Source organism: Molossus molossus, unplaced genomic scaffold (assembly GCF_014108415.1).
Source record: "Molossus molossus isolate mMolMol1 unplaced genomic scaffold, mMolMol1.p scaffold_m16_p_13, whole genome shotgun sequence".
Taxonomy (NCBI): Eukaryota; Metazoa; Chordata; class Mammalia; order Chiroptera; family Molossidae; genus Molossus; species Molossus molossus.
In genome coordinates, this window is record NW_023425348.1 from 19,558,809 (window position 1) to 19,584,045 (window position 25,237).

Here is a 25,237-nt window from a genome sequence, read left to right on the forward strand (position 1 = left end):
GGTACCCAAGATATTTTGGAGTTTCATTAAAAAAATTTATTTAAGCCCTGGCCGGTTTGGCTCAGTGGTTAGAGCGTCAGCATGCGGTCCAGAGAGACCAGGGTTTGGTTCCTGCTAAGGGCATGTACCTTGGTTGCAGTTTGTCCCTGGCCCTGGTTGGGTTGTGCAGGAGCCAGCCACTCAATGTGTCCCTTTCACATCAATGTTTCTCTCTCTCTCCCTCCCACTCTATCTGAACAAAAAATGGGAAAATGTCCTCGGGTGAGGATAAAAAAAAAAACTTATTTAATAAACTCTCAAGAATTTATGAATAGGAAATACCTCCAACTTTGCAAGGGCAAAAGTAACTTAGAGATCGACTTCATATTACATTTAATTCAGTGATGAACAGTGGCTTTGTTTACTAAACAATTGCAGATCTTGATTGCAAAATCAATTCGACCTAAGGCGGGGGAAGCATATTATGACACACTTCATGGAAGATGTCCTTTTTCTGTTATTAATTAAATGATAATACAAGCCAATTCATGCCACGTCTCACTATTATTTTCTAAATTCTATGCAAACAGAACCAGCTTCAACTGAAGAGAGGGAGGAATGAAGAGCCTTCTGCTTCTATTTGTGCTCCCCATAATGTTGTCTTCTGCATTTCCTACAGACCGAAAGATAGAAGATGAAGAAAACACACAACTGGCTCAGGTACTGGCTTAGTAAACGCTATTAATGACTATCAATTAAAAACTTATTTTATTGATTGTCTTGGGACCAAAAAAGACAGCAAATTCTTAGAAAAGAGTCCTGAACTCTCTCGTGAGAAGGAGCTGCTTTTCATTTCCCTAGTTCCAAGGACATGAAGAAACTGTATGTGTGCAGGGGTGTGGGGGTGAGGAGGTTGAGAGTGAGGGTCCCGTGGGGGGAAAGGCAGGGTTTGCTACAACCTTGAGCAATGACAACAAGTGAAGAGCTAGTGAGAGGAGAAAGGGTACAGCCCTGCAGACAATGGAGCTCTTTATAAAAGCATTTTAAGACAAGCAAGGAGGAGCCAACTACAATTTGGATCCCCTGTTTCCTCTGTTATGAAAAACATATTGCTGTGGTGATTCCTTCTAAAAAATCAGTCCAGTTAGTTTGCCATGTTTGCTTAAATCAATTAAATTTGCAAAATAAATAATCACCTATCTTTCTAGAATTTGTTTCAAGGAAAACACCAAAATGAATGTAACAGTAAAAATATGTAAAATACGTGATCATTTAACACATAGCAGAAACCTGATTCTCTTCTGTGGAGGTTTGGAGTTTTATGGACTGAGTAGTTTGGCCAATTCTGGTGACACATGGCTCAACCTGTTTTTGAAACAAGAAACAGGGTAACTCTTGCCTTTCCCCTTTGTTCCCTTCTTGTTTCCCTTGTTTCTTCCTCATTCTCACTACTTATTTTCTTCCCCTCCTTGAATGCCAAAAAAGGATTTCAGAGGATTTTTTTTTTTTATCCTGAGATGGAAATTTGCTTTCCTATATAGTCTGTGCCTTTTTTGTCTTTTTGGTCAGGCATATCTCAACCAGTTCTACTCTCTTGAAATAGAAGGGAGTCATCTTGTTCAAAGCATGAACAGGAGTCTCATAGACAGCAAAATTCAGGAAATGCAAGCATTTTTTGGATTGACAGTGACTGGAAAACTGGACTCAAACACTCTTGAGATCATGAAGACACCGAGGTGTGGCGTTCCTGATGTGGGTCAGTATGGCTACACTCTCCCTGGGTGGAGGAAATACAACCTCACATACAGGTAATACTTCTGTCAACTTATTTCTCTCCAAAGGAACATGAATATAATCTCCAAAGAACAAAAATAATAATTGTTTATTTTACTGCACACCTCCTATGTGCATGACACTTCATAGATTTTATTTATTCATCCTCACAACAAACTGTGGTGTAAGCACCACTGTTACAGTCACCTTAAACACAGAGACACTGAGACCAAAGGCTGTTTCCCAGAGTCCAGGTTACAGAGCTCCCGCCAGCAGACTGGCTCTGGCAGGTCTGCTCTAAGATTTCCAGCCTTGCCCGCCTGCCTCGGCCTCAGCCATGGCCAGTAGTAGTGGTGCCGGGGCAGCGGCGGCGGCGGCAACAACGAATCTGAATGTGGTGAGGGAACCCATGGACGTTCTGTTCGAGATTTCAAGAATTTTGAATACTGGGTTAGATATGGAGACTCTCTCTATTTGTGTACAGCTTTGTGAACAAGGAATTAACCCAGAAGCTTTATCATCAGTTATTAAGGAACTTCGCAAGGCCACTGAACACTGAAGGCTGCTGAAAATATGACAAGCTGACTTTCTGGAGAAATCCCAGTGAGATGTCAAGCTCGGCAGAGGATTTGGAGATTGCATTGTAGTCAAGAATGTACAGTGAAATTACTACATCAGAAGTGTAGCAACATTTTCCTTTTTTAAAAAATTATAAAACCATAGCTTTATAAATTATTGAATAGTGGCTTACAGAAAGGACTATCAGATGTGTGTACGTCACATCTTACTTTTTAAAACCCCTAATGCTTTGGCATTACAGTATTCATATTTATTCTTTATTCATAGATCTGATAGCTTTCATTTTCTAAGCATCTGTCTATCAGATGTGCACATCTGCTGTGCCTGTTTGTAGGATAGTGGAACCCATTAGTAATAATATAGTAGTTATGACTTGCTGACATTTCTATTATAAACTTTAATTTTAAATTGTTTATGTAAAATAACTATAGATTTATGTTGCATTGGTCTGAAAGTTGACAGAATTTCAACCACCATTTGTGAATTTTGATTTAGATTCATTATGTATATCAGAATCTTGTTTTTTTAAGAGCACAAAAAACATTTGTTCTAATTTGATCTTTAACAAAGAATATTTAATTTTTAAACATAAAGTTTGTCTGGCAGTTAATAGTGTAAACCAGATCAATTTTGTATTGGTTGAAAAATAAAACTTTTAGAAACTTAGATTTTAAAAGTAATGATAGTACTTAGCTTAGTATTATTTGTCAGTTAAATCATTTAATGAGAATATTAATTGAGAATGTTTTTTCCCTTAGTTTTATACTCTGAAAATGATAAAACATTGTCAACATGCAAAATTCTTTTTACTCTTATAAAAATAATTTGTGCTTGCCTAATATGTCTTAAGCTGTCATCTAATAACTCAACAGATAGCTAATGGTTATCTGATCACTAAACAGGAATTGTCATTCAACAAATATGTTACTAATTTTTGAAGGAATAAAGATTTCTAGTCATTAAACAAAAACTAAATAATCAAATGTTCCATGTCTTTCTAAGATTTTTTGTGTGTCATTATTTTTACTAAAAAGTTTTAACTAATCAAAATTTGCTTTGTAATAAATTTTGATTCTGTTTCTGTAACAAAATCTCAATGGAATTTTTCCCCAAGACTAATACAAATTTAATTTGATTTTATTTTAGATTTTGTTAGCTTCCATTTAAATGACAGTATAAGCATTTACTCTTTAGTAGCATTTTTTTGTTCTTCAGATAAACTGACATGATTTCAATAAGACTTAGTAATATTTAAATGACAACCTTATATACTGTTTTAAAAATCTAATCTTTTGAACATTTTGACTTTTTATGGATGACATTTTTACCAATGCATTGGAAGGTCTATTACTGGGAGAATTATTTGGAAGACAGTAAGAACTTGTGATGATCAGTCATTCATCTGCTAATAATACTGTAAATACTTCATGTTATTTATAAAATTATAGAACACATTTGTCAAGTTACAAACTTTGTAAATATTTTTATGCCATTAGAGTTAATAGTTTAATTGTTTATGACTTTGTAGATTAAGTTATTTATGTATGAAACAAAGCAGTAAAATATATTGAGGAGTTAAGTTCACAGAGGACTTTAGTATGTTACATTTCTTAAATGTAAATATTTTTAATTCATACTTAAGTAATATTTAAAGAAACCAAAGTAATGATACAATCACAGTGTAGTGCATGTTGTCGGTGACAAAAATAAAATCATTTTGGTAAAAAAATAAATAAATAAAATCACTAGCCTTTGCCATCTCCATATAAGCTCAGGACCAGACGCCCTGCTATCTGATTGCAGATGCTTGAAGGTACAGATGAAGTGTGCTGCAGAGAAAATGGGAAGACCTTAGAGATGTGTGTGAAGCTATCAAATCTCTGATGGACCCGAGTGAAGCATGGAGTTTGCTTCCAAACATCTTAAAGAAAGGGACTGGCTTATTGTCAGGAAGAGATAGAGTCACTGACCTTGACTGTTGCTCCAGACTCCTCCTGGCTGGCCCTAAAGAGTTTTCTGATAGTTCTTCCTTCATTTTATTGAGTCTTAGGGGTTGACATAAAAATCGGTTTAGCAAGATAGGTAATATAAAGAAAAGGAAAATCTTTTTCTGAGTAACAAACTATGACTCTCAAGTGAGACTCCTAGCATATGACGCATGCATATGGCTGATTTCTACAAGCCATTTGAAAAAATCTCAATTGTTTTTAAAATGTTTATAACACATTCATATACACAGCTAACATATCTATGAGATTAATGTTGTCCCATTTAGAGGATGATCTTAGGGAAGTCATTTAACCTTTTTGAGCCTCATTTGTTAAAGTGTTATAATACAACCTGATTAATAGGATTGAAAAGGAACTTTATTTAATAGTAAAGTATTACACAAGTATAAGTATAGCTCCAAACCAGAAGTTACTGCAGCATATGATTCATAAGATAGAAATTGTTTTCTTTTTGTTGTATGTGTGCATACATACATGTATAACCACCAATTGACATATTTTGTTAATTTTTAAGAATTGTTAACTACACTCCAGATATGGCACGCGCTGATGTGGATGAGGCTATCCAAGAAGGCTTTGAAGTGTGGAGCAAAGTTACTCCGCTAAAATTCACCAAGATTTCCAAGGGGACTGCGGATATTATGATTGCCTTTAGGACCCGAGGTAAGGTCTAAAATAGAGAAAAAATATGGTTATTTTCATCTCAAGGCTTTGAAGAAGCTAATCTTATTCCCCCTGTGAATTGTGTCTCAGTCCATGGTCAGTGTCCTCGTTATTTTGATGGCCCCTTGGGAGTCCTTGGCCATGCCTTCCCTCCTGGTCTAGGCCTGGGTGGAGACACTCACTTTGATGAGGATGAAAATTGGACCAAGGGTGGAGCAGGTAAGCCCAATTTTCTTTATGAACAAAATTCTATTATTCTAAAGAATCCCTGAAAATAGCTTTGCAATTAGTAGCTTTTTACTGTCCAATTTTCTCACTATTTTCCACATTCTAAGATAATGGATTAAAGTGTTCACTATCTATTCAGACAATTGTACTTATACAGTTCAGAGCCTTATCCACACAATACTCTCACAAAGTTGCTAATCTTGTTATGATCAGAACATTCTTTACTTACTCATATTCATTTATACACTCACAACGCCTGACAGATCATTAAGTGCCTGGAATTATGCAAGATGTTGTCAGAACCACAGGGTTGTACTAGAAAAGTCCCAGTCCTTCAGAGGTTCATGATCTTGTGTGGTATGTAAGGCCTAAATACACACCACCATACAAGGCAGAATGTGCTGTGTGTTGTACCAATGGTGGGTGAGGGTTAAAAGAAGCTTTGTGGGAGGTGGTAATTTTTAGTTAATGATAGAAAGATGGTGTGCGAGTTTGTGGCCCATAAAAGGTCTGTTTATAAGCATGAACTTCCTCTTCTAACTCTTGCCCATCCATTAAGGAATTAGAGACTCTAATCTTTACATTTAATCCATTCCTTCAGACCAAGCAGTTTTCTCTCTCTCTCTCTCTCTGCCTAGACTTCATTTTTTTTTATTGTTGAAAGTATTATAGATGTTCCCCCTTTTTCCCTCCATTGACCCCCCTCCTCCATGCTCCCACCCTTCCTGTTTTCCCCAAACTATTGTCTGTGTCCATTGGTTGTGCATACATGCATATAAGCTCTTTGATTTATCTCATTCCACCCCCCAATCCTCTGAGGTTTGTCAGTCTGTATCCTACAGTACTTCCATGTCTCCGGATCTAATTTGGTTGACAGCTTATTTTGTTCATGATATTCCATAAATAAGTGAAATCATGTGGTACCTGTCTTTCTCTGACTCTTATTTTTCTTAAAGGGCCTGCCTATCACTAAAAGAAGATATATTTTATTACTTTTTAAATTAAAAAAAAAAACTTTACTACATTAAAAGTATGTGCATCAAGCAGAAGAGCTCGGGAGATGCTCAGGTTCTCCCCCACTCTTTTTTTTCCATCATTGACAACAGTCACCTTGGGTCTGGCATCTGGTGTCCAGGGTCCCAGGAAAGGAGAGGCTGTGGCTCTGCTAATGGGTGGTATATAGGCCACAGTTCAGTTCCAACCAAATAACTCCAGATAGTTTGTATGTCAATTTTCTACCTTGCAAAACTGAAAGCCAGTGACTCAATTTGGTTCATGGCTACTCACTGTTAAGTCTCAACGTGTATTGCAGTTGTTCTTCCAACTGCTAATGGACAAAGAGGATACAGAAGTCAGTACTTGGCTGGACTTCAGGCACCGGGAAAAGTCTGGAGTGGGTTACTGCCATTGCCACATAGGTTAGCATCACAGACAAGAGGATGAGGAAGTAGGGTGACACCATCATCCACATGACAGACTTGAATGGATGTTTGTTATGTATCTTCTGCTGTGACATGTCCCAATATTTTTTTGGATTTGGTTCAAAGGCACTGTGGATGTGTTCAATCAGGCAGTTGTATGAAATATCCTAGCACCTGCCCAAGTCAGAATGACTCCCTTTGCTTGTCTAGGATTTATTTTCATACCCAGAGGCAGAAGTTAGTCTAAGATTTCACCATCCTTTTATCCTTATTAAATTCAATATTTAGTAGTAATTACTATTATCCACACTACTATAAACCTTTTGCCAAGAGGGATGTGTGGGATGGGTTAGTAAATGTCCAAAGAGTTCTGGGCTCCAAGTTGACAAAACTTGCTTGAGCAAGGCAGGTGATATAGAGCCCTCCACCAAGTTCTGGGTGCATAACCAAGCAACAGTACCCAAATGGGTTGCCTTCTCAGTGCTTTACTACATTCCTCAAGGTATAAATTGTAGGGCCCAAGGACACCCAATTGTATGACTCAACTCCTTGACATAAAGGGGAAAATGTCTTCCTGTTCTCTACTAACAATAATAATAAAAACCTCAAGCAAATGTAAACTCCAATCACATTGAGATTTTTAATTAAAATTTGGCAATAATATATGATATATGATTATCTCCTGTATAGGAATATGTAGGCTCTCTCTGTGGAAAGGGCACTAAAGTCTTAGTGTAATTTGCTTAAGAGCAACAGACAATAGCCATCTGCTAATCCCACTGCCTCCTAAGGGAAGGATGAGTCATTCCATGATGATAGCAGAAGGGTTCAAGCTCATGTAGAGATTTTCCCGAGACTCTCCCAAAGCGAGGCCTGTATGTGACTGTGTATGTGCTGCACACACAGGTGCACTAAACACTTGAATCAGGCCTTTTAGATGCTACCGCTGCACACTGTTGCGATGTGGAAGGAGCAATGGTCTGTGGTTTGGCAGCCCTTCGTCTCTTTCAGTGCTTCCTATTTACCACCTGAGGGACCCTGGGAAAGTTAGTTAATTTTCCTGTGCTCTGTTTCTTTATCTGTAAAATAAGGCTAAGAATGCCATTCTTGCAGGAAGATGACACAAGTACCTGTAATGAAACACCTTGTTTCTCTCCTTTTCCCTTCCTCTCTCTGAAATCAATAAAGGAAGAAAAAAAAGTTTTTTTTAATAGTCCAGCCAGTGTGGCTCAGTTGTTGAGCATTGACCCATGCACCAAGAGGTCACCAGTTCAATTCCTGGTCAGGACACATGCCCGGGTTGTGGGCCCAATCCCCAGTGGGGGGCATGCAGAAGGCAGCCAGTCGATGTTCTCTCTCATCGATGTTTCTAGCTCTCTTCTTCTGCATTCCTCTCTGTGAAATCAATAAAGGAAAAAAATTTTTTGTTAAAACAAAACAAAAATACACCTTGCAAAACACTTGCCCATAGTGAACATTCAAAACGTGTTTGACACTGATGATTATGTTGGTGATTATTCATATTGATGATAATGATGATTAGAGTGATTTTCAGGCACAGGAAAAAATATTCACAAAGATGCCAATGTATAATGCAAAATTTATCTAGTTACATCTCCAAGAAGACAGAGATGTTATCTTTTTCCTACAGTATCACACATCCTGTAACATTTTCAGCATATGATAGATGCTCTACGAATATTTAGTAAATGAATTCATTCAACAGTCTTTTATTCAACATCCTTTCTGACCCAGGCTCTGTGATAGAAATGGAGTATACAGCAGTGTATAAGATGCAGATCCTGACCTCTAGGGCTTTACAATCCAGTGGTACACACTATCAAATGGCAATTCAAATCAGCATGATCAACATTGGGATAAAGGAAACTGTGGGAATGTAATTGAAGCACACCAAAGAAATTTCACCCAAATACAGATAAAGAGATCAGGGGAGGAAGTGATGCCCATTCTGAGACCTGAAGGCCAAGCAGGAACTCAGAAGGCAAAGTGGAATAAAGAGTTTTTTGGACAGAATAATCCAACCAACTGAAATATTAGAATTACAGTGTAAGTGAAGGCTAAAATAGTGAATAGGATTCAGATTATAGAGAATCTGAAGGCCAGGATAGAAGTTTGGACTTCATTTAGATGACTGGGGTTTTAATTATTTTTTCAGTCATTTGTCCCATCCCTTGCCCAAAAGCACACCCAGTGATATTACCAGCCAGACAAGGGGCAGTAACAAAATCAAGAGCAGGAAAGCATGAAAAACCCTTTGCCATTTCACATTTGTTTTGTGCACTGAACAAGGCTCCATAACGAAAGGCTCAGTCTTTTCCTTAGGACCCATAGACTTAGCTGCAAGTCCAAAGACAGTCTCTAATATTTAGAACCTTAAGGATTAGTGACAAAGAAATAAAAGGGCAATTCCACCATGCATAGTAAGACTTCTGGTATGGGAAGTACAGGGTATGATGGTCTTATATAAGAGGTGCATCTAACCATTCTGTCATCCAAATAAATGCTTGCATGTCCAGCAACAATTAGTAGGCAGTCACTATCAATAAGAAGTTTAGCAGTCACCAGGAATGGTTAAGGCATGGTCACTTTACTGAAAGATGTATTGTTTGGTGAAAGAAATAGACAATTGCAGTCCCTTAATGTGCTATGATAGAATTGAAAGCCCAGAGAGGTGCATTTAACTCAACCTAGATAGGAGCTGGGGGAATAAGGGAAGTCTCGTGAAGGAAATGACTCCAAAGGGGATTCCTGAGGAATAAGTAGAATAGCTAGGTAAAAAAGGGGATGGGAAGGTAATATTCTAGGCAAAAGGAATAGAGATATTAAGACATTGAGATTGACAAGAACATGGCATAGATGAGAAATGCAAATGACTGGTTATGGCTAGCTCATAAAATATGAATATGAGTCTGGAGAAAATGCAGGAACTAGATCAAGAAAGGCTATTTTAAGGTATTTGGACTTTACCTACAGCCAACAGAGAACCTCTGAAGAATATAAGTAGAACAAATATTACATATAACATAGCCTAGCAACAACCAAAGCTGACAACTTCAATCTTTGCTTAGTACTGTCCATTGCTAAGACACTTGTTTCCTACCATTTGCTTACTCTGGGTTATATTTCTCCATGATGTGACTAATACCACTGAATAGTATTGAAATATTTTCCATATAAATGATGATGCATGTGTTACGAGAATTATCTTCTGTATGGCAAACCTTTGGTTACTTTCTAATCCCAGATATAACCATTCTCCTGTTGAGTGACTCATGTACTCCTGTTCTCCTTGTTTTTGTTAAGGATTCAACTTATTTCTTGTGGCTGCTCATGAATTTGGTCATTCACTGGGGCTCTCTCACTCTAACGATCAAACAGCTTTGATGTTCCCAAATTATGTCTCCCTGGATCCTAGCAAATACCCACTTTCTCAGGATGATATCAATGGAATCCAATCCATCTATGGTGAGCAATATCATAAATCTGAATGTAAGTGAACTAAATAGGAAGGTTTCCAGAAGGAAGTTGAGAAAAATCACTTCTTGAAATATTATCATGAAGAAAGTATTCACTTGGGTAAGATCCTTCCGTAGGTATTTCCACATTCCTTCTTAATTCACTGTGGTATTTCTTTTCTCACCAAAGGAGGTCTACCTAAGGCACCTACTAAGCCAAAGGGACCCACTGTACCCTATGCCTGTGACCCTGATTTGACTTTTGATGCTATCACTACTTTCCGAAGAGAAGTAATGTTCTTTAAAGGCAGGTAAACCCATTCCCTTAAATACTTTAACTCCATATGAAGATTTTCTTTTCAAGAGATTTGGGAATAAAGAGGGAGTAATGAGGATAGTGAGAATGCATGCCTTTTACTTTTCATTTTATAACTTCCCATAGTGTTTGAATGTTTTTGCTATGTGCATATATCTCTCATTTCTTTGATAAATTGGTTTTTAAATGTCGCTAAGAAAATTTTTTAATTTCCACTGAAAGTCAACTTTCCATGACCTCCTAGCTAAAATAATACACCAATCCTAGTGGTGTGTTATATCGTTTCAGGATCCAACTGTTAAATTTTTAGGAATTCTGTAAACTAGTTCACATCACTTTGGTAGCTTGAAAATGGCCATGGTTAGAGTATTTACACTCTGTAAATCAGAAAATGCTAAAAATTAGGTTTTTTTCCTACCTGGAGAGCCCAATGTTAAACAGTATCAATAGACCATTCCTTAACATTACATCAATGAAGTGTTAATTGTAGTAAGAAATCTCTTCTTTCACTATGTATATATAATTTATTGAATTTAAATTACAGCATGATGTCAATTATGTAAACCATGACCATATTTTTAATATATTTTTTCTTTATTGATTTTAGAGATAGAGGAAGGGAAAGGGAGAGAGAGATAGAAACATTAAAGAGAGAGAACATCAACTGGCCACCTCCTGCATTCCCCACTGGGGATCAGGCCCACAACCTGGGCATGTGCCCCAACCTGGAATCGAACCAATGACCTCTTGGTGCATGGGTCGATGCTCAACAACTGAGCCACACCAGCTGGACCATGACCATATTTTTAGAACAAAGTGTCAGGACATACATCATCTAACAAAGACATAGGGGCAAAAGGAGAGAATATTTGAAATCATACTCCTTACACTATTGACTATATAGCACTATAATGACATGTTCCTAACAGCAGAGGCTGAGAGACCACTTGTCAGGGGAGGGTTGCCAGCATGGGAAGGGAAAAAGAATATAAAATAAATTTTTTCAAGTCTCATTTATAGTCTCAGAACTCTCCAGAAGGGAAAATCTGTGAAAAAATTTTGCCATGCTCACAATAATATTTCTTCATTCTAGCAAACATCAGCACCGAAGAGTTATTTGAATGCTTGTTGTTGGCTTAAAATGTTGGGTATTTCTACTTTGGCAAAAATTAGGCCATTGAGCACTCCAAATTGTGCAGTAGATAAATAGATGAATTAAGCTCCCCAAAACATTGAGTACTATTTATAAGGTTTCCATGGACAGTTTGCTACTCTAAGTACCCATGCGAATGGGCACAAAGACATGTCTTGACCTTGGTAGTCCAAAGGGTAGAACTGAATTCACAGCCACCTAAATTTACTGAGGGAAATTGTGCTAATGCTCTAAATTATTTAAGAAAAATATTAACCAATTAGATAAAAGACAAGGCCCAGTTTACAATGTTTTCATTGACACAGATATATATATATAGGTTATATGTAGAAAGTATTTTTTTCTTTAACACAGGTACCTATGGAGGATCTATTGTGGTATCACCGATATTGAATTTGAATTAATCTCATCATTCTGGCCCTCTCTGCCAGCCGATATTCAAGCTGCATATGAGAACCCTAAAGATAAGATTCTGGTTTTTAAAGGTAACTTTTCCCATCATGACCACCCCCCCCTCACCGCCAATGAATGCCTGAACTTTCTAGGTTTCTATCATAAAGAATAACTGTCCAGGGATTCTCTGTGGCTGTGAAGATAAACACTATTCCAATCACACAGGAGCTTTAAAAAAAAAAAAAAAAAACCTGTATAAAGTCTTTTTCTGCCAAATAAAGGTAACCTGTGTCTTTTCTATATTCCCTTTTTACTAGGATTGCCAAATTTGGCAAATAAAAATATAAGATGCTTTGAATTTCAGATAAACCACAAATAATTTTAGTATGAGTATATATTTCAATATTTTGGATACACTAATACCAAAAATTAGTCATTGTTCATTTGAAATTCATTTAATCGGTATCTTACTTTAAAGCTAGCAACCTTACTTTTCATAAGGATTTCATCAGATTTCTTGCCAATGAGAACACTTGAGTGCTGAAATTTAGGAGAATGTGTCCAAACACACTTGATTGTTTTTTTCAGAGTTAGAAAAGCAACTAAAACAGTGAAACCAATTGACATAGATATGTACACTATTAACTATAGGTATATATTATCTGTGTAATGTTAATGATACAAGTAGCTAAAGAAAGTTGTAAGAATAAATGGAGACCTGAGTTTACTAAATCTCTAAGCACTGAACCTGAAAGGAAGCAGGCATCAAATTTTTTTCAAACTTCTTAAGACATCTATTCCTCACTCTAGAAAATAGATCATAAACACATGAGACTACATCAAACTTAAAAGCTTCTTCACAGCAAAAGAAACAACCATCAAAATAGAAAGAGACCCCACTATATGGGAGACCATAATCACCAATGATGCATAAAATAAGAGATTAATTTCCAAAATATAGAGAGGCTCAAACAACTCAACAAAAGGAAGACAAAGAACCCAATTAAAAAATGGGCAGAGGAACTAAATAGACACTTCTCCAAACAGGACATACAAATGGCCAAGAGACATAGGAAGAAATGCTCAGCATCACTAATCATCAGAGAGATGCAAATTCAAACAACAATGAGGTCTCACCTCACACCTGTCAGAATGGCCACCATCAACAAATCATCAAACAACAAGTGTTGGCGAGGGTGTGGAGAAAAAGGGACTCTAGTACACTGCTGGTGGAATGCAGACTGGTGCAGCCACTATGGAAAACAATATGGTGTTACCTCAAAAAGTTAAAAATTGAACTGCCATTTGACCCAGTGATCCCACTTCTAGGAATATACCCTAAGAAACCTAGAAAGAATATAAGAACCCATATATTTATGGCAGCACTATTTACAATAGCTAAGATCTGGAAACAACCCAAGTGTCCATCAGTAGATGAGTGGATTAAAAAGCTGTGGTATATACACAATGAAGTACTATGCAGCTATAAGAAAGAAAAATCTCTTATCCTTTGAGATGGCATAAAGGGACCTGGAGAGTATTATGCTAAGTGAAACAAGCCAAGCAGAGAAAGACAAATATCACTTGATCTCACTTATTTGTAAAATATAATAAACTAAACAAATTGCTGAACAAAATTAACCCAGAGACATAGAAGAGGGGTACAGACTGACAAGCTTCAGAGGGGAGATTCTGGGGGGAAAGAGATAAACCACAGAACTTACATGCATGTATGCATGAACAATGAACATAGACAACAAAGCTGGAGATGGGGCAGGGGGAAGAGGAGGAGGGTGTCAATGGGAGGGAAATGAGAAACATCTCTAACAAAAACAAATTAATAAATAAAAAATTAATTAATTATTTTTTTTAAAGAAAGAAAATAGATTATAAGATAATCACTTTCTCTTTTCCTAGATGACAATTTCTGGATGATCAGAGGATATGCTGTTTTACCAGATTATCCCAAATCCATCCATACGCTTGGCTTTCCAAGATATGTGAAGAAAATTGATGCAGCTGTCTGTGACCACAACACAAGAAAAACCTACTTCTTTGTGGGCATTTGGTGCTGGAGGTAAGTTTATTCTGGAGAAAAATGGTTATATAGTATCACTTTAGCACAGGCAAAAATAAAGTTAACCTTTAGTCTTCTTAAAGTAAATTATATAGAAGGCAATTTCAGGTGGATGACATTCATCAAGCAAAAAAAATTTTTAGTGAGTCCAAAGATCTTTCTCCCAACTAAAATATAAAGATACTATAAAATAATAAAGTTGCTATGTCAACCAACTTGCCAGTGACACAAAAATATTTTATCAAAGTCTACGGAAGCTCCAAGCTGAGACCCTACTTTAACGTTTCCTCAGAGTAGCATTCGTCTGACAAATGATGTGGGTTTTTTCCCCCTCATCAACTCTTGTTTTTAAGACACTGTAAATGATTCAACCAAACATAATCTTTGCCATATTGTTTCTCATTGATCCAATTAGCTTTCCTCTACTCGGCCTCTTTTCTCCACATTCCTTCTTGACTTCAAGTTGGGCAGTAGATGAATTAAGCTCCCCAAAACAAAGAACAAAAAAAACTTTTCATATCCATGTTTCCAGGTATGATGAAGTGACCCAAACCATGGACAAAGGGTACCCACGGAGGGTGGTAAAATACTTCCCAGGAATTGGTCTCCGAGTGGATGCTGCTTTCCAGCATGAAGGTAAGAAGCATCAAGACCTAAACTCTTAGGATACTTGGAAGACTTTACTAACATAAAATAAGACAACATAAAAACTTCAAAGTTTCAATTTCAATGTAATTTTACTACTCTTGAGTACATGTAATAATAAACTTTAACTCTGTGGACATCATCACAAACTGAATCAGTAAGTCCTGAATTATATTCTCTGTTATACCATTTCAAATCTATGTAACAAGCACCAACATTAGTTTTACATAACATTGATCCAAGATACTCACTAGAACACATCCCCTGAAGAATTTTGAGCATGAAAAATGACTAAGCACATAAACTTAACAGTGATTCTCAAGCTATAATGTTTATAGTTTAATATGCACAGCTTAGGGTTTGTGTGAGGATCTACAAATTCTCCAGAGTGTCTGGGGCAGTGATGTTGTGGCAGATACTCAGGAATCTGCAGTCTTAAAAGAACCTCAGGCAAGGTAATGTACCAGTCCAGTTACTGTTTTCTTCAAAGACAATGACCTAGACCATGGAATAAATAGGAGTCTAAAAATGTTTTTCAATGACACAGTCTTTTATTCCAATGATATCTAACACAGAACCACAACACCTAAAATAGATCAAATAAAACAGCTCTAAGGAAATGAGGATATAGGGCCCAAGTTTGTACCCACAAGGGCCTTCTTCTCCCCCTCACTGAGACACTCTTTAGAAAAAGAGTCTGAAAACTTCTGGCAAAAACTATAGTCTGGCTAGAAAGGTGTTAACCCCCTTGAATTTTATGTTTTATATCTTAACTTATTCCTCAGGGAAATAAAAATAATAATTTTTTTTATGTACTAGTAATAAAGTAAAATGTTTCTATATAATTACACAAGTTTCTCTTCTCTACATAATGTTCAATAATTTTATTCTACATTCATAAAATTAAAAAGCATGGAACCATTGTCTAGTTGTGCAAGATAACTAATCATGATTTTCTCTCTCTAGGATTCTTCTATTTCTTCCGCAGATCAAAGCAATTTAAATATGATCCTAAGGCAAAGAACATTACCCAAGTGATGAAAAGCAATACTTGGTTTCAATGTAAAGAACCATTAAACTCATCATCTGATTTTAATACCAGTGAAGAAAAAGTACATTCAGGAGGAGTGGAGCTATTTTATCATAAGAATTTAAACTTGCTTATTTTCAGTATTGTTTATGTGTTGAAAGAAATCTACAATTATTAATAAATCTATAGACCTAAAATAAATCTCAGGACATCTTTTAACCTGAACTCTGCTTCAAAGTAGAATAAAAACTATTCTTTAACACCAAGTTGCCAGTCCTGGTTTTAAATATCTATTGGATAAAGATTCAACAGCCATTTTGAATTGCCTTATTCTTTTTATGGGAAGTTATTATGTATAAACAAAATTTTCACTGCACTTTAAGCCTATTTTATACTTTGCAGACTTGAAGAAACAAGCCATGTGTCTTAAAATTACTAAATACTGAAGAATTTATTAAGCCAATCTTTAGCATTCTATTTTGTCTGGACTTTCAAGTTGAAGAAGCCCAATAAATTCCATCCTTCATCCCTACCCATATACTGAACCCACTGAGAAATACTATACAGTTGGGAGAGCAAACAAATTCTTGAATGAGACATACTTACCTGCAAGTCATGAGGAGAATGAGAAAGCACTAGGCCTCCCCAAGAATGTCAGCTCCCTACAGGCTGTGTGGAGCCCAAAGAGAAAGAAATAAGGATGGAGCTACATGAGCCCAGTTTCCACTCTCAAATTTACCAATCAAATAAATTATTCCAGAGAGCCTAGAGCAATGCAAAGTATTACACTAGAGGTGATGCCCCCAACAATGAAGGAAGTAGCAGCAGTAGGAAAGCGGTGTTCCCACCAACCCCCCAAACATAGACCAATGCATTTAACCCTTCCTTAGAGAGTTTGAAATCAACTTTTTTGCACACTTTTCTAATATACAGGCAATGTAGAGATTTCTTCCCTGTGTTTGAAATATATGGGTCATTTAAACCTAAATCTATAGGTGAAAAGTTCCTGCCCTCTTTGTCACACCATTTATTTGTCAAGTTTCTAAATTCTAAATTCTTGTGCTTAGGTTTTACCTTTATACCCTCAAAGCTAAATGTTTAGCAAAGCTCTTCATAAATTTTCTGACCCAGAAGATGGGAGGTACCATTGAACCTGATTCTGATGAGATAATAGACTAAGCAGGTGTCAACTGATTTTTTAAAATCTCAGAACACCTATAACTAGACCCCCCACTCACAAAGTTTTTCTTGAATTCCGTGTTCCTAAATCCCTGGAAAAAAAAAAAAGAGGCATAGAAAAGAGTTACTGCATGTTTGAAATAAAAGGTAAATTTTAAGAAATACAGTTTAATACCTAGCATGTAGTAAGTAGTATATTAGTCTTTGCAAAAACTAGTGCTGGAATAATCAAATATCCATACATATATTTATTTTTTAAAAACCTCTACCTTACGCCACACTGTTCACAAAAAAAAAAAAGATAAGTAAATGTGGGCCATAGACCTCTAAATAGAATTAAAAATATAAAATTTTTAGAAAAAAAAATTTTTTTAATTTGTGACCTTAGATTAAGCAAAGATTTTTAGATAGAACAACTACAAACTAAAACATAAGAAAATTGACAAATTAAACTTCCTCAATATTTAGAACTTTATCTCTTCAAAAAAAAATTTTAAAAATAAAATGTCAAGCCACACACTGGAAGAAAATATTATATATATATATATATATATATATATATATATATATATATAATACATATATATTTTCTTATAACACAAAAATAAGAAAAACAGCTAAAGTTTTTAAAATAGCCAAAATAGTTGTTATATGAGTGACAAACAAGCACATGAAAACATGTTCAACATCTTTATCATTAGGAAAGTGCTAATTAAAACCATAATAAGATACCACTACATACCCACCAAATGGTTAAAACTAAAGACTGAAAATACCAAGTGTTGACAAGATGTAGAGTAACTGAAACTCAGAGTACTGTGAGAATGAAAAACAATATAGTCACTTTGGAAAACAGTTTGGCCATTTCTTATAAAGTTAAACATATCTTAGGCATGTAACTCAATGACCCCACTGCTAAATATTTATCCAAGAACAACGAAAATGTTCTCACATAAATAGTTGTACATAAACATTCATGATAGCTTTATTTATGATACCTAAAGCCTGGAAATAACCCAAATGTCTATCAATTAGTGAATGGATAAACAAACTGTGGTACATCTAGGTAGGAGAAAACTACTCAGCAATAAAATGCAACAAATGACTAATACATGCAACAATATGAATGAATCTCAAAAGTATTAAGTAAATAAAAGAAACCAGGCACAAAAGATAATACAACATATGATTTATTCATATAAAAAATTAGAAAACAGACCACTGGTTGCCAAGGGCCAGAATGAAGGAAGGGATTGACTACAAAGGAACATGAGTGATGGAAATGTTCTATATCATGATTGTGGTGGTAGTGGTGGCTACTGAATATATTTTTTAAGGTTGTACCCATAAAATTAGTAAATTTTATCATATGTTAATTCTACTTCAATAGTGCTGATTTAAAAAGGCAGTGTTGCTTACTACTTAACATGTAGTAGGTTGTCAAATGCTGGTCAAGCTTGTTTTGTTTCCGTGCATCTATTCTCAGTTCTGTGGCATGAATACCTGCAACGTTATAATTTGGAGAACATCTGAAATTGCACTCAGATTTTCTTATGGGCAATTACTTTTTCCTTTATTTTCAAGAACAAAAATGATGCATAGGAGAGGGAAAGATACAAATATAAAAATAATTGTATTTTAAACCCATTGGAATATCTCAAAACTTTTCTCCACAGCATTATTTGTTGAATGCTAAAGATTGATAAATATAACCCAGAGGTCATGTGATAGCACTCATCTTTTGAGTTTAAATAAACTTGACTTCCAAAATCCTGTGGGCATCCTAAGGCTCTCCACCAAGTAATTGGGGGTGGATGGGGAGACAAAAAAAAAAATTCATATTCTTAATGTCCATTTACCAACCCATCTCCCAAATCATCTCCCCAGTTATTCCCCAGACTCCAGCCTCCTGCTCCTCTGTCTGACCCTCTCCCTGCTTTTCCCTCTAGGATGAACTCAATGTGTTGTTTATTTGATTATTTAAAATATATACATATATAAAGCACTTAAGCAGGAGCTTTGCTTTATTGTCTCTCAAACATGCCATCAGGGCCTCCCCTTTCTTGGAAAAGCAGTTTAAGAAGGTATTTTTTCCTCCTAGAGAAGAGCACCAAAATATACTTTCACTTTGCTTTGTAAAGAAGACATTTTCAGTCCCTCCACTAGCTTGGAGGCTGAGTAAGAACAGGGTTGTCAATCCAGACTGCTCAGGGTCGAGGCCCAGTTCCTCCATGATTAGCTGTGGGAATCTTGGGTAAGTTACTGGTTGCTCTGTGCCTAAGTCACCTTATGCGAAATAAGACCAGTAAGAGATCTAGGCTCCTGGAGTTCTTCCGAATCTGAACTGGTCACGTACAGCACGTAGGGTTCATGCTTGAGACGTAGTAAGTTGCTATCCATAAGTGTAAACCATCATTATTGTAATTAGGTAAGTTAAGCAATATATCCCAAAGTACAAACAACTGGAAAAACTAGAAGCTGATTTCAGAGTTTCTCAAAATTGGAATAATTATGAACCAATTCTTCCCCTACTGTATCATACACTTACCTGGGACAAATGACCTAGAACGACAAACATTGCTCCAGTTTGCCGTGTCCTTCCTGGGTTTCTCAGTGCCTTGTGGTTAAGTCTTGAAAGAAAGAAACAGCATTAAAACAAGCTTGAACAAGACTATGTTGACAAGTTATTCATTACAAATGAGTTCACACAGAGAGAATTCATTTGAATGTCTTCTTGCCTAGGGACAAAGAGAAACTCCTAATCTTTCTATTGTTCACCATGGACTTTCCTAAAACTCTCACCTGAATTAATCATTTGTCCCAGAGGAAAAGGGTTTTTTTGTTTGTGTTTTCTTTTGGTCTTAAAGTTATTTTAAACACATGACATATCTTTACCCCAAAATACAGTCCTTTGTCTTCAGGTACAGAGAATCTTAAAAAGTAAGATCAGTAGCTTAAAAACTTCTTTTATATATTTTAATTGATGACAAAATCATAAATGTCATAGAGTTTCATGTAGTGTTCATTGTTTAATTAACCTGTAGAACCAGATTTGGTTTTGATTTTGAATTTTAATAAACTAATTATTTTTCCCATTGTTTTCTGAAGTGCAGTGTTCAATAGTTATAAATAGTACAAGCATTTATTTTTAAGGTTTGTTTGTTTGTTTGTTTGTTTGTTTGTTTGTTTGACAAACTGAGTTAAGCGTTTTAGTTTTCCTGAACTATTTTAAAACTTAGAAGCAAAAAGAATCAAATAGGGAACATTTTAACTACACAAATTCATGAAGTGGAAACAAATTAAATGAGTCAAAAAGGCTTCATGAAATATGATACTAAGGATTTGAAGAAAGGGATAACATTTGAAAATCATAAGGCTCTTCAAATAAATGTGATTTTTCTCAGGAGTCGTGTTAGAAATCTGTTGAGGTAGATTTCAACTAAGATGTCACCTAATTATTTTTCACATTACACTTACCTTGAATTTTAATTATTAACAATCTTATTTATTCAACATATGTTGGTTTAATGCCTAAGTCCGATACATTGTCTGTTCATGCATAGTCTTTCATTCAAAAAATATTTATGGAGTGCCTTCGTGTGCCAGGCACTGTTTTAGGAGCCAGGATAGAGTAGTGAACAAAAAAGCAAAGCCCCTGCCTTCATGGACCCTGTGTTCCGTCAAGGCAGCAAACCCAGAAATAAACAAAAAACTGTGACTGTGTTAACCATGATAAGTGCTCCAAGGAAAAATAGAGCCCTTTGTGCCAGTGCTGGGCCTGTTTGCCTTCCTGCTGGAGCATCTGTAATAACAGGGCAGTGGGTGCTGCCCCCTGCAGGCTAAGTACTGGCTTCAGGATTAGCCCCTGTCTGCCAGAGTTCAACCAATGACAGGCACTGAGAGAGACCAGGGCAGGAGGGAGGGAGAAGCCAGACGTCTCTCCCTCTCCCTCCTGGGACAGCATCTGCAGTGGGGCAGTCTCTGCAGTGTTCTAGCCTCTGCCACAGTCATTGGGAGCCCTGCTTTGGCCAGGTGATGTGAGCACATTTCTCCTGCCTTCCTGGGAGGAGGAAGACCAGTGGTTTCCTTGTTTCTAACTTCTGGGTTGCTTCACTGTCCCCTCTGGCTTCTCAGCCTCTTCCATCACTCATAGAACTAATTTCCTGCATGAAATCCCCGTTTCAAATTCTCAGAATGATTTCTGTTTTCCTGTTGATACTTGACTAATACTTACAGTAAGAGATAGAGAGAGAGTGACAGATGTGGGGTGTTTGGGGATGAATTATATAGAGTTCTTAGTGAAGATCTGAGACCTAAATCACAAGGAAGAAAGGAAACCATGGATGGGAAAAAAAGAGTTCCAGGAGGAACAGTTCAGTGCAAAGGCCCTGAGGCTTAGTTCAAGACCAGTAAAGAGGCTCCAGTGACCAGGGAGAAATTGGGGCAGGGGCTGGAGTGAGGGGGAAGGAGGCAAGGAGGTGCAGCTGGGGACAGATCATGTGAGGCTTTATAGGTCATTATATAAAGTTTAGATTCCAGAGGTTTTTAAGAAGAAAAACATTATTATTTGACATGTATTTTTTTTCCTTTTTTGATTTTAGAGAGAGAGGAAGTAAGAGGAAGAGAGAAATAGAAACATCAATGAGAGAACATCGATTGGCTGCCTTCTGCATGCCCCCCACTGGTGATCGGGCCCACAACCTGAGATGTGTGCTGACCAGGAATCAAACCGGCAACCTCTTGGTGCGTGGGTCAATGCTCAACCACTGAGCCACACTGGCCAGGCTGACATATATCTGACACGTATTTTAAAAGAATCACTCTGGCCATTCTGAGGACAATAAACTACAGGAGAAAAAGAGCAGAAACAGTGGATATACTAGAAGCCTACTGCAACAGGCATGATGGTGGTAGCAGTGAGGAACAGTCTGAGGATGGATTTTGAAGGTAGGAAGACAGGATGTGCTGACCAATTGGATGTGTGGTATGATATAGTAGAGTATAACACAACCCTTCCCCCCCCCACCCCTGAACAGCTGGAAGAATGAAGTGTCCATTCACTGAGGTGATCAAGTCTGGGGGGAAAGCAACTCTGAGGAGAAAATCAAAAAGCCCAGTCAGCACTTGGATACATAGGTCTGAAGCTCAGAGGAGAGCCTGAGCACGGGGGTATAAACCTGGGACTGTTGCTGTGAGGAGACATTGGACTGGGTTAGGTCTCCTAGGCAGTGATGCAGTGAGGGGCAGGAGGAAATTGAGAACGGATCTTCAATTGAACAGATCAGAGATAAACTGTGTTGTACATTTTATTCGATCCCCACAGCAATGATTTTTATGCACATGGGCGCCTTCTTTCCATTGGTGTTCATTCTCCATGCTGTGTGCCACTGATCTCGTTACTTCACCCTGCACAACTGACCACTTTCTTAAGCTCTTCTAGTAGATTCTCTAAACCAGAGTGTGGGCACATCTTGCAGAATGAGGACAGATGGGCAGGAGGGCACTAGCCCCTAAACTTCCCAGATTTAAATAAAGCAGAACTCTTAAAAGTACATGAAATAAATCTGTGTCAACAATATACATCATGGTTTTATATAATAAACATATAAAAAGATCATACATTTTTCATGGATGTGGGGAAATTTATAAAATGAGAAAACTTCCATCGTGTCATTTTGAGAAGAGACCTATTGTCTCCGATATAGGAGAACTCTGTTCTGCCTTCCTGCTAAGTGGTCTGCAAGCTGAGTTTATGGCCTTGTGGGCAATTGAGACTTTATTATAATAAGCATTATAAATTTATTGACATTTTTTCATTTTCTATAAAACTAAACCTTATTTTAAGAAACAAAAAAAGAATAAATTTTAAAATGTTAAATGAGGGGCCACATTTCCTTAAAAACAAAGCAAAACATCATTTGATTATTTTCTCCCTCTGGCATTACATTCAAATTAGGACATTTTCCTGCTAACTCCCGGTGGCAAGAACACATTATCAAAATGAAGTGCCAACCCTGTTGGATCAGACAAGGGGAAAATCAGTTTCTATATTTTAAAGCCCTTATATTCATTATTAAATATGGCTGATCTCCAAGCTAGTTATATAAGGACTCTTTAAAAGATCATAATAGTAGTGACCATTTACTAAACAATATTCTAATCACTACTTGGTATCTCATTCAACCTCGTAGCAATTCTACAAAAGTATTTAAAAATACTGTTGAATGCTATAAATGAAGAAATTAGGTTTAGAGAGATTATTTTCCTTGCTCAAAGCCCAAGATAAGTGTTAGGATTCAAACCCAACACATATATTTACGATTTCAGTCTTCTCATGAAACATGGATGGTCTAACACTGTCATACCCTGTACTCACCACCACTCAAAACCAACAATGCAAAACTCTATTGTACACATTTGTCAGTTTACCTGTATGAAGCTGATTCTCCTGCTCACCACAAACTTGCAGCAGCAGCCAGCGATTCTGTCGCAATATATTTCCTGGTTCTTCTGCAATATGTTTCACCAAAGTTCTGATTTCATGATTTCTGTGGTTTATTTTCTTAATGTATGTAAAGGGAAAAGGAGGAACACAGTACATTCTTCATTAAGCAATCATACAACACTCTAGTGACAAAAGATAGTGACCCAGGTTCTGCCAGACCCAGGGGTGCCTATGTCCTTCCACGAAGACATGCCTATTAAATGCAATTGTCAGAGTAATAAAAATAACTAAAAATGTTGGTTTACAAATCACCTGCAGGAAACTACAGATGCAAAGTATGACAGCGTGACAATTAAAATTTTGTATTTCACTAATTATTTTCACATCTGGGATATTATTTGATTCTCAAGATAACCCTGGGAGGTAAAAAGACAATGCTGATGGTGATAAATCTGATAAATCCATTTTCTGTGTAAGAAAGCCGAGCTGCTAACAAAGATGAATTTTACTTAGATTCTCTGGCTAGTGGGTCTATGTTCTTTTTACTACCACTCTTCCTGTATAATGTTGTTTGCCTTTCCAGCTTCTTTTTTGTTTTATTTTTGATGATGGTAATTCATTTTAGTCTTAACTGACCACCTTCCTAAATGTAGGAACTATGCCTTAGGCACAGTGATATTCATATGTAGTGTCTAATTCCTAGGAGTCATCAAGGAATATGTATTAGATTGAAATAAATGACCTCCCGGTCACACTACCATGGTCTTGTTTATGCCTTCCTATTCTCTGCATTTATTCCATCAGACACAAGCCTGGGGTACCAGTGGTGGTTTGGGGAATATTAAAATCCAACTCACTGCCTTGCATTATCCAAAGAAGAGGAGCATTCAGTAAATTAATATTTAATGCCCAAAGACATAACTGCCAGTCACCTCAAGGACTATAAGACACTGAAAGCAGGCCTTAAGTGGGAGCAAATGTTCACAAAGTCAGAGCTGCAGCATCCTTCAGATATCACTGATGTGCACAGTCTGTTTGTTAACCTGAATGACCAAGATGCCGATGACTCCTGGGGAGGCTGCCAGGCCAGTCCTGACCATGATCCAGTTGGTAGAGACAGTCTTGAAGCTCTCCCAACTCTGTGTTCCCCTCTTCTTTGAGCTGGGCCTCTCTACCAGCTAACCTTCACCACCCACACACATCCCCGCCCTCAGGCAGAGCCCAGGCTGCATCACAACACCTCTGATGCTGAGAATTGTCCACCTTTCTCCTTGGTGGCTGAACTGGGGCTGGGTTGAAGTTGAATTTAGACTGTTAGTTCCTCCTTTCCCTAATCCCCATTTCAGTTTTTCTAGGCCTTACCCGCACATTGGTAGTAGCTTGAACTTAGCTCTTGGCTCTTTGGGAAAGTATCATTGGCGGATGTTGCATCACTTATAATATCTGGCCTGATTCTTCCAGGCCGTCTTCTACCTCTGAAACCCTGAGACCTACCCCTCTTTTAAGTGGTGTAATAACAGCTCTTCTAACTGGGCTCCAGTAAATTTGCAAAGAAAAATCATTTATATTCTTTAACATCTGTGAAGAAGGGACTACCTTTTCTCCTGGAAAACATACGTGTTTTAACAATTTCTTTCTTTGAACAGTAATTCTGAATCAGAGATGCATGCCTTAGTCAGTTCGGCTGCTATAGCAGAATACCATAGACTGGGTGGTTTAACAACAAATGCTGATTTCTCGCAGTTTTGGAGGCTGGAAGATCAGGGGGGCAGCATGGTCATCTTCAAAGTGAGGGTGCTTTTCCCGGTGAGGTCCCACATGGCCTTTTCTTGGTGTGTGCACTCAGGAGAGTGAGATCTCTTTTTATAAGG

At 37.1% G+C, this 25,237-nt stretch overlaps 2 protein-coding genes across 2 annotated transcripts; both read left to right on the top strand.

Moving 5' to 3' along the window:
• Window positions 1–597: 597 nt before the first annotated feature.
• Window positions 598–15,920, top strand: MMP27 (matrix metallopeptidase 27). The gene is made up of 10 exons (XM_036259073.1): window positions 598–699; window positions 1,549–1,787; window positions 4,855–5,003; window positions 5,094–5,222; window positions 9,977–10,138; window positions 10,319–10,439; window positions 11,952–12,082; window positions 13,908–14,067; window positions 14,600–14,703; window positions 15,679–15,920. The coding sequence occupies exons 1-10, from the start codon at window positions 598–600 to the stop codon at window positions 15,918–15,920; spliced, it is 1,539 nt and encodes a 512-aa protein (XP_036114966.1).
• LOC118628242 (mitotic-spindle organizing protein 1-like) lies at window positions 2,090–2,314 on the top strand. The gene has a single exon (XM_036259074.1). The coding sequence runs from the start codon at window positions 2,090–2,092 to the stop codon at window positions 2,309–2,311; it is 222 nt and encodes a 73-aa protein (XP_036114967.1). The 3' UTR covers window positions 2,312–2,314.
• Window positions 15,921–25,237: the final 9,317 nt, after the last annotated feature.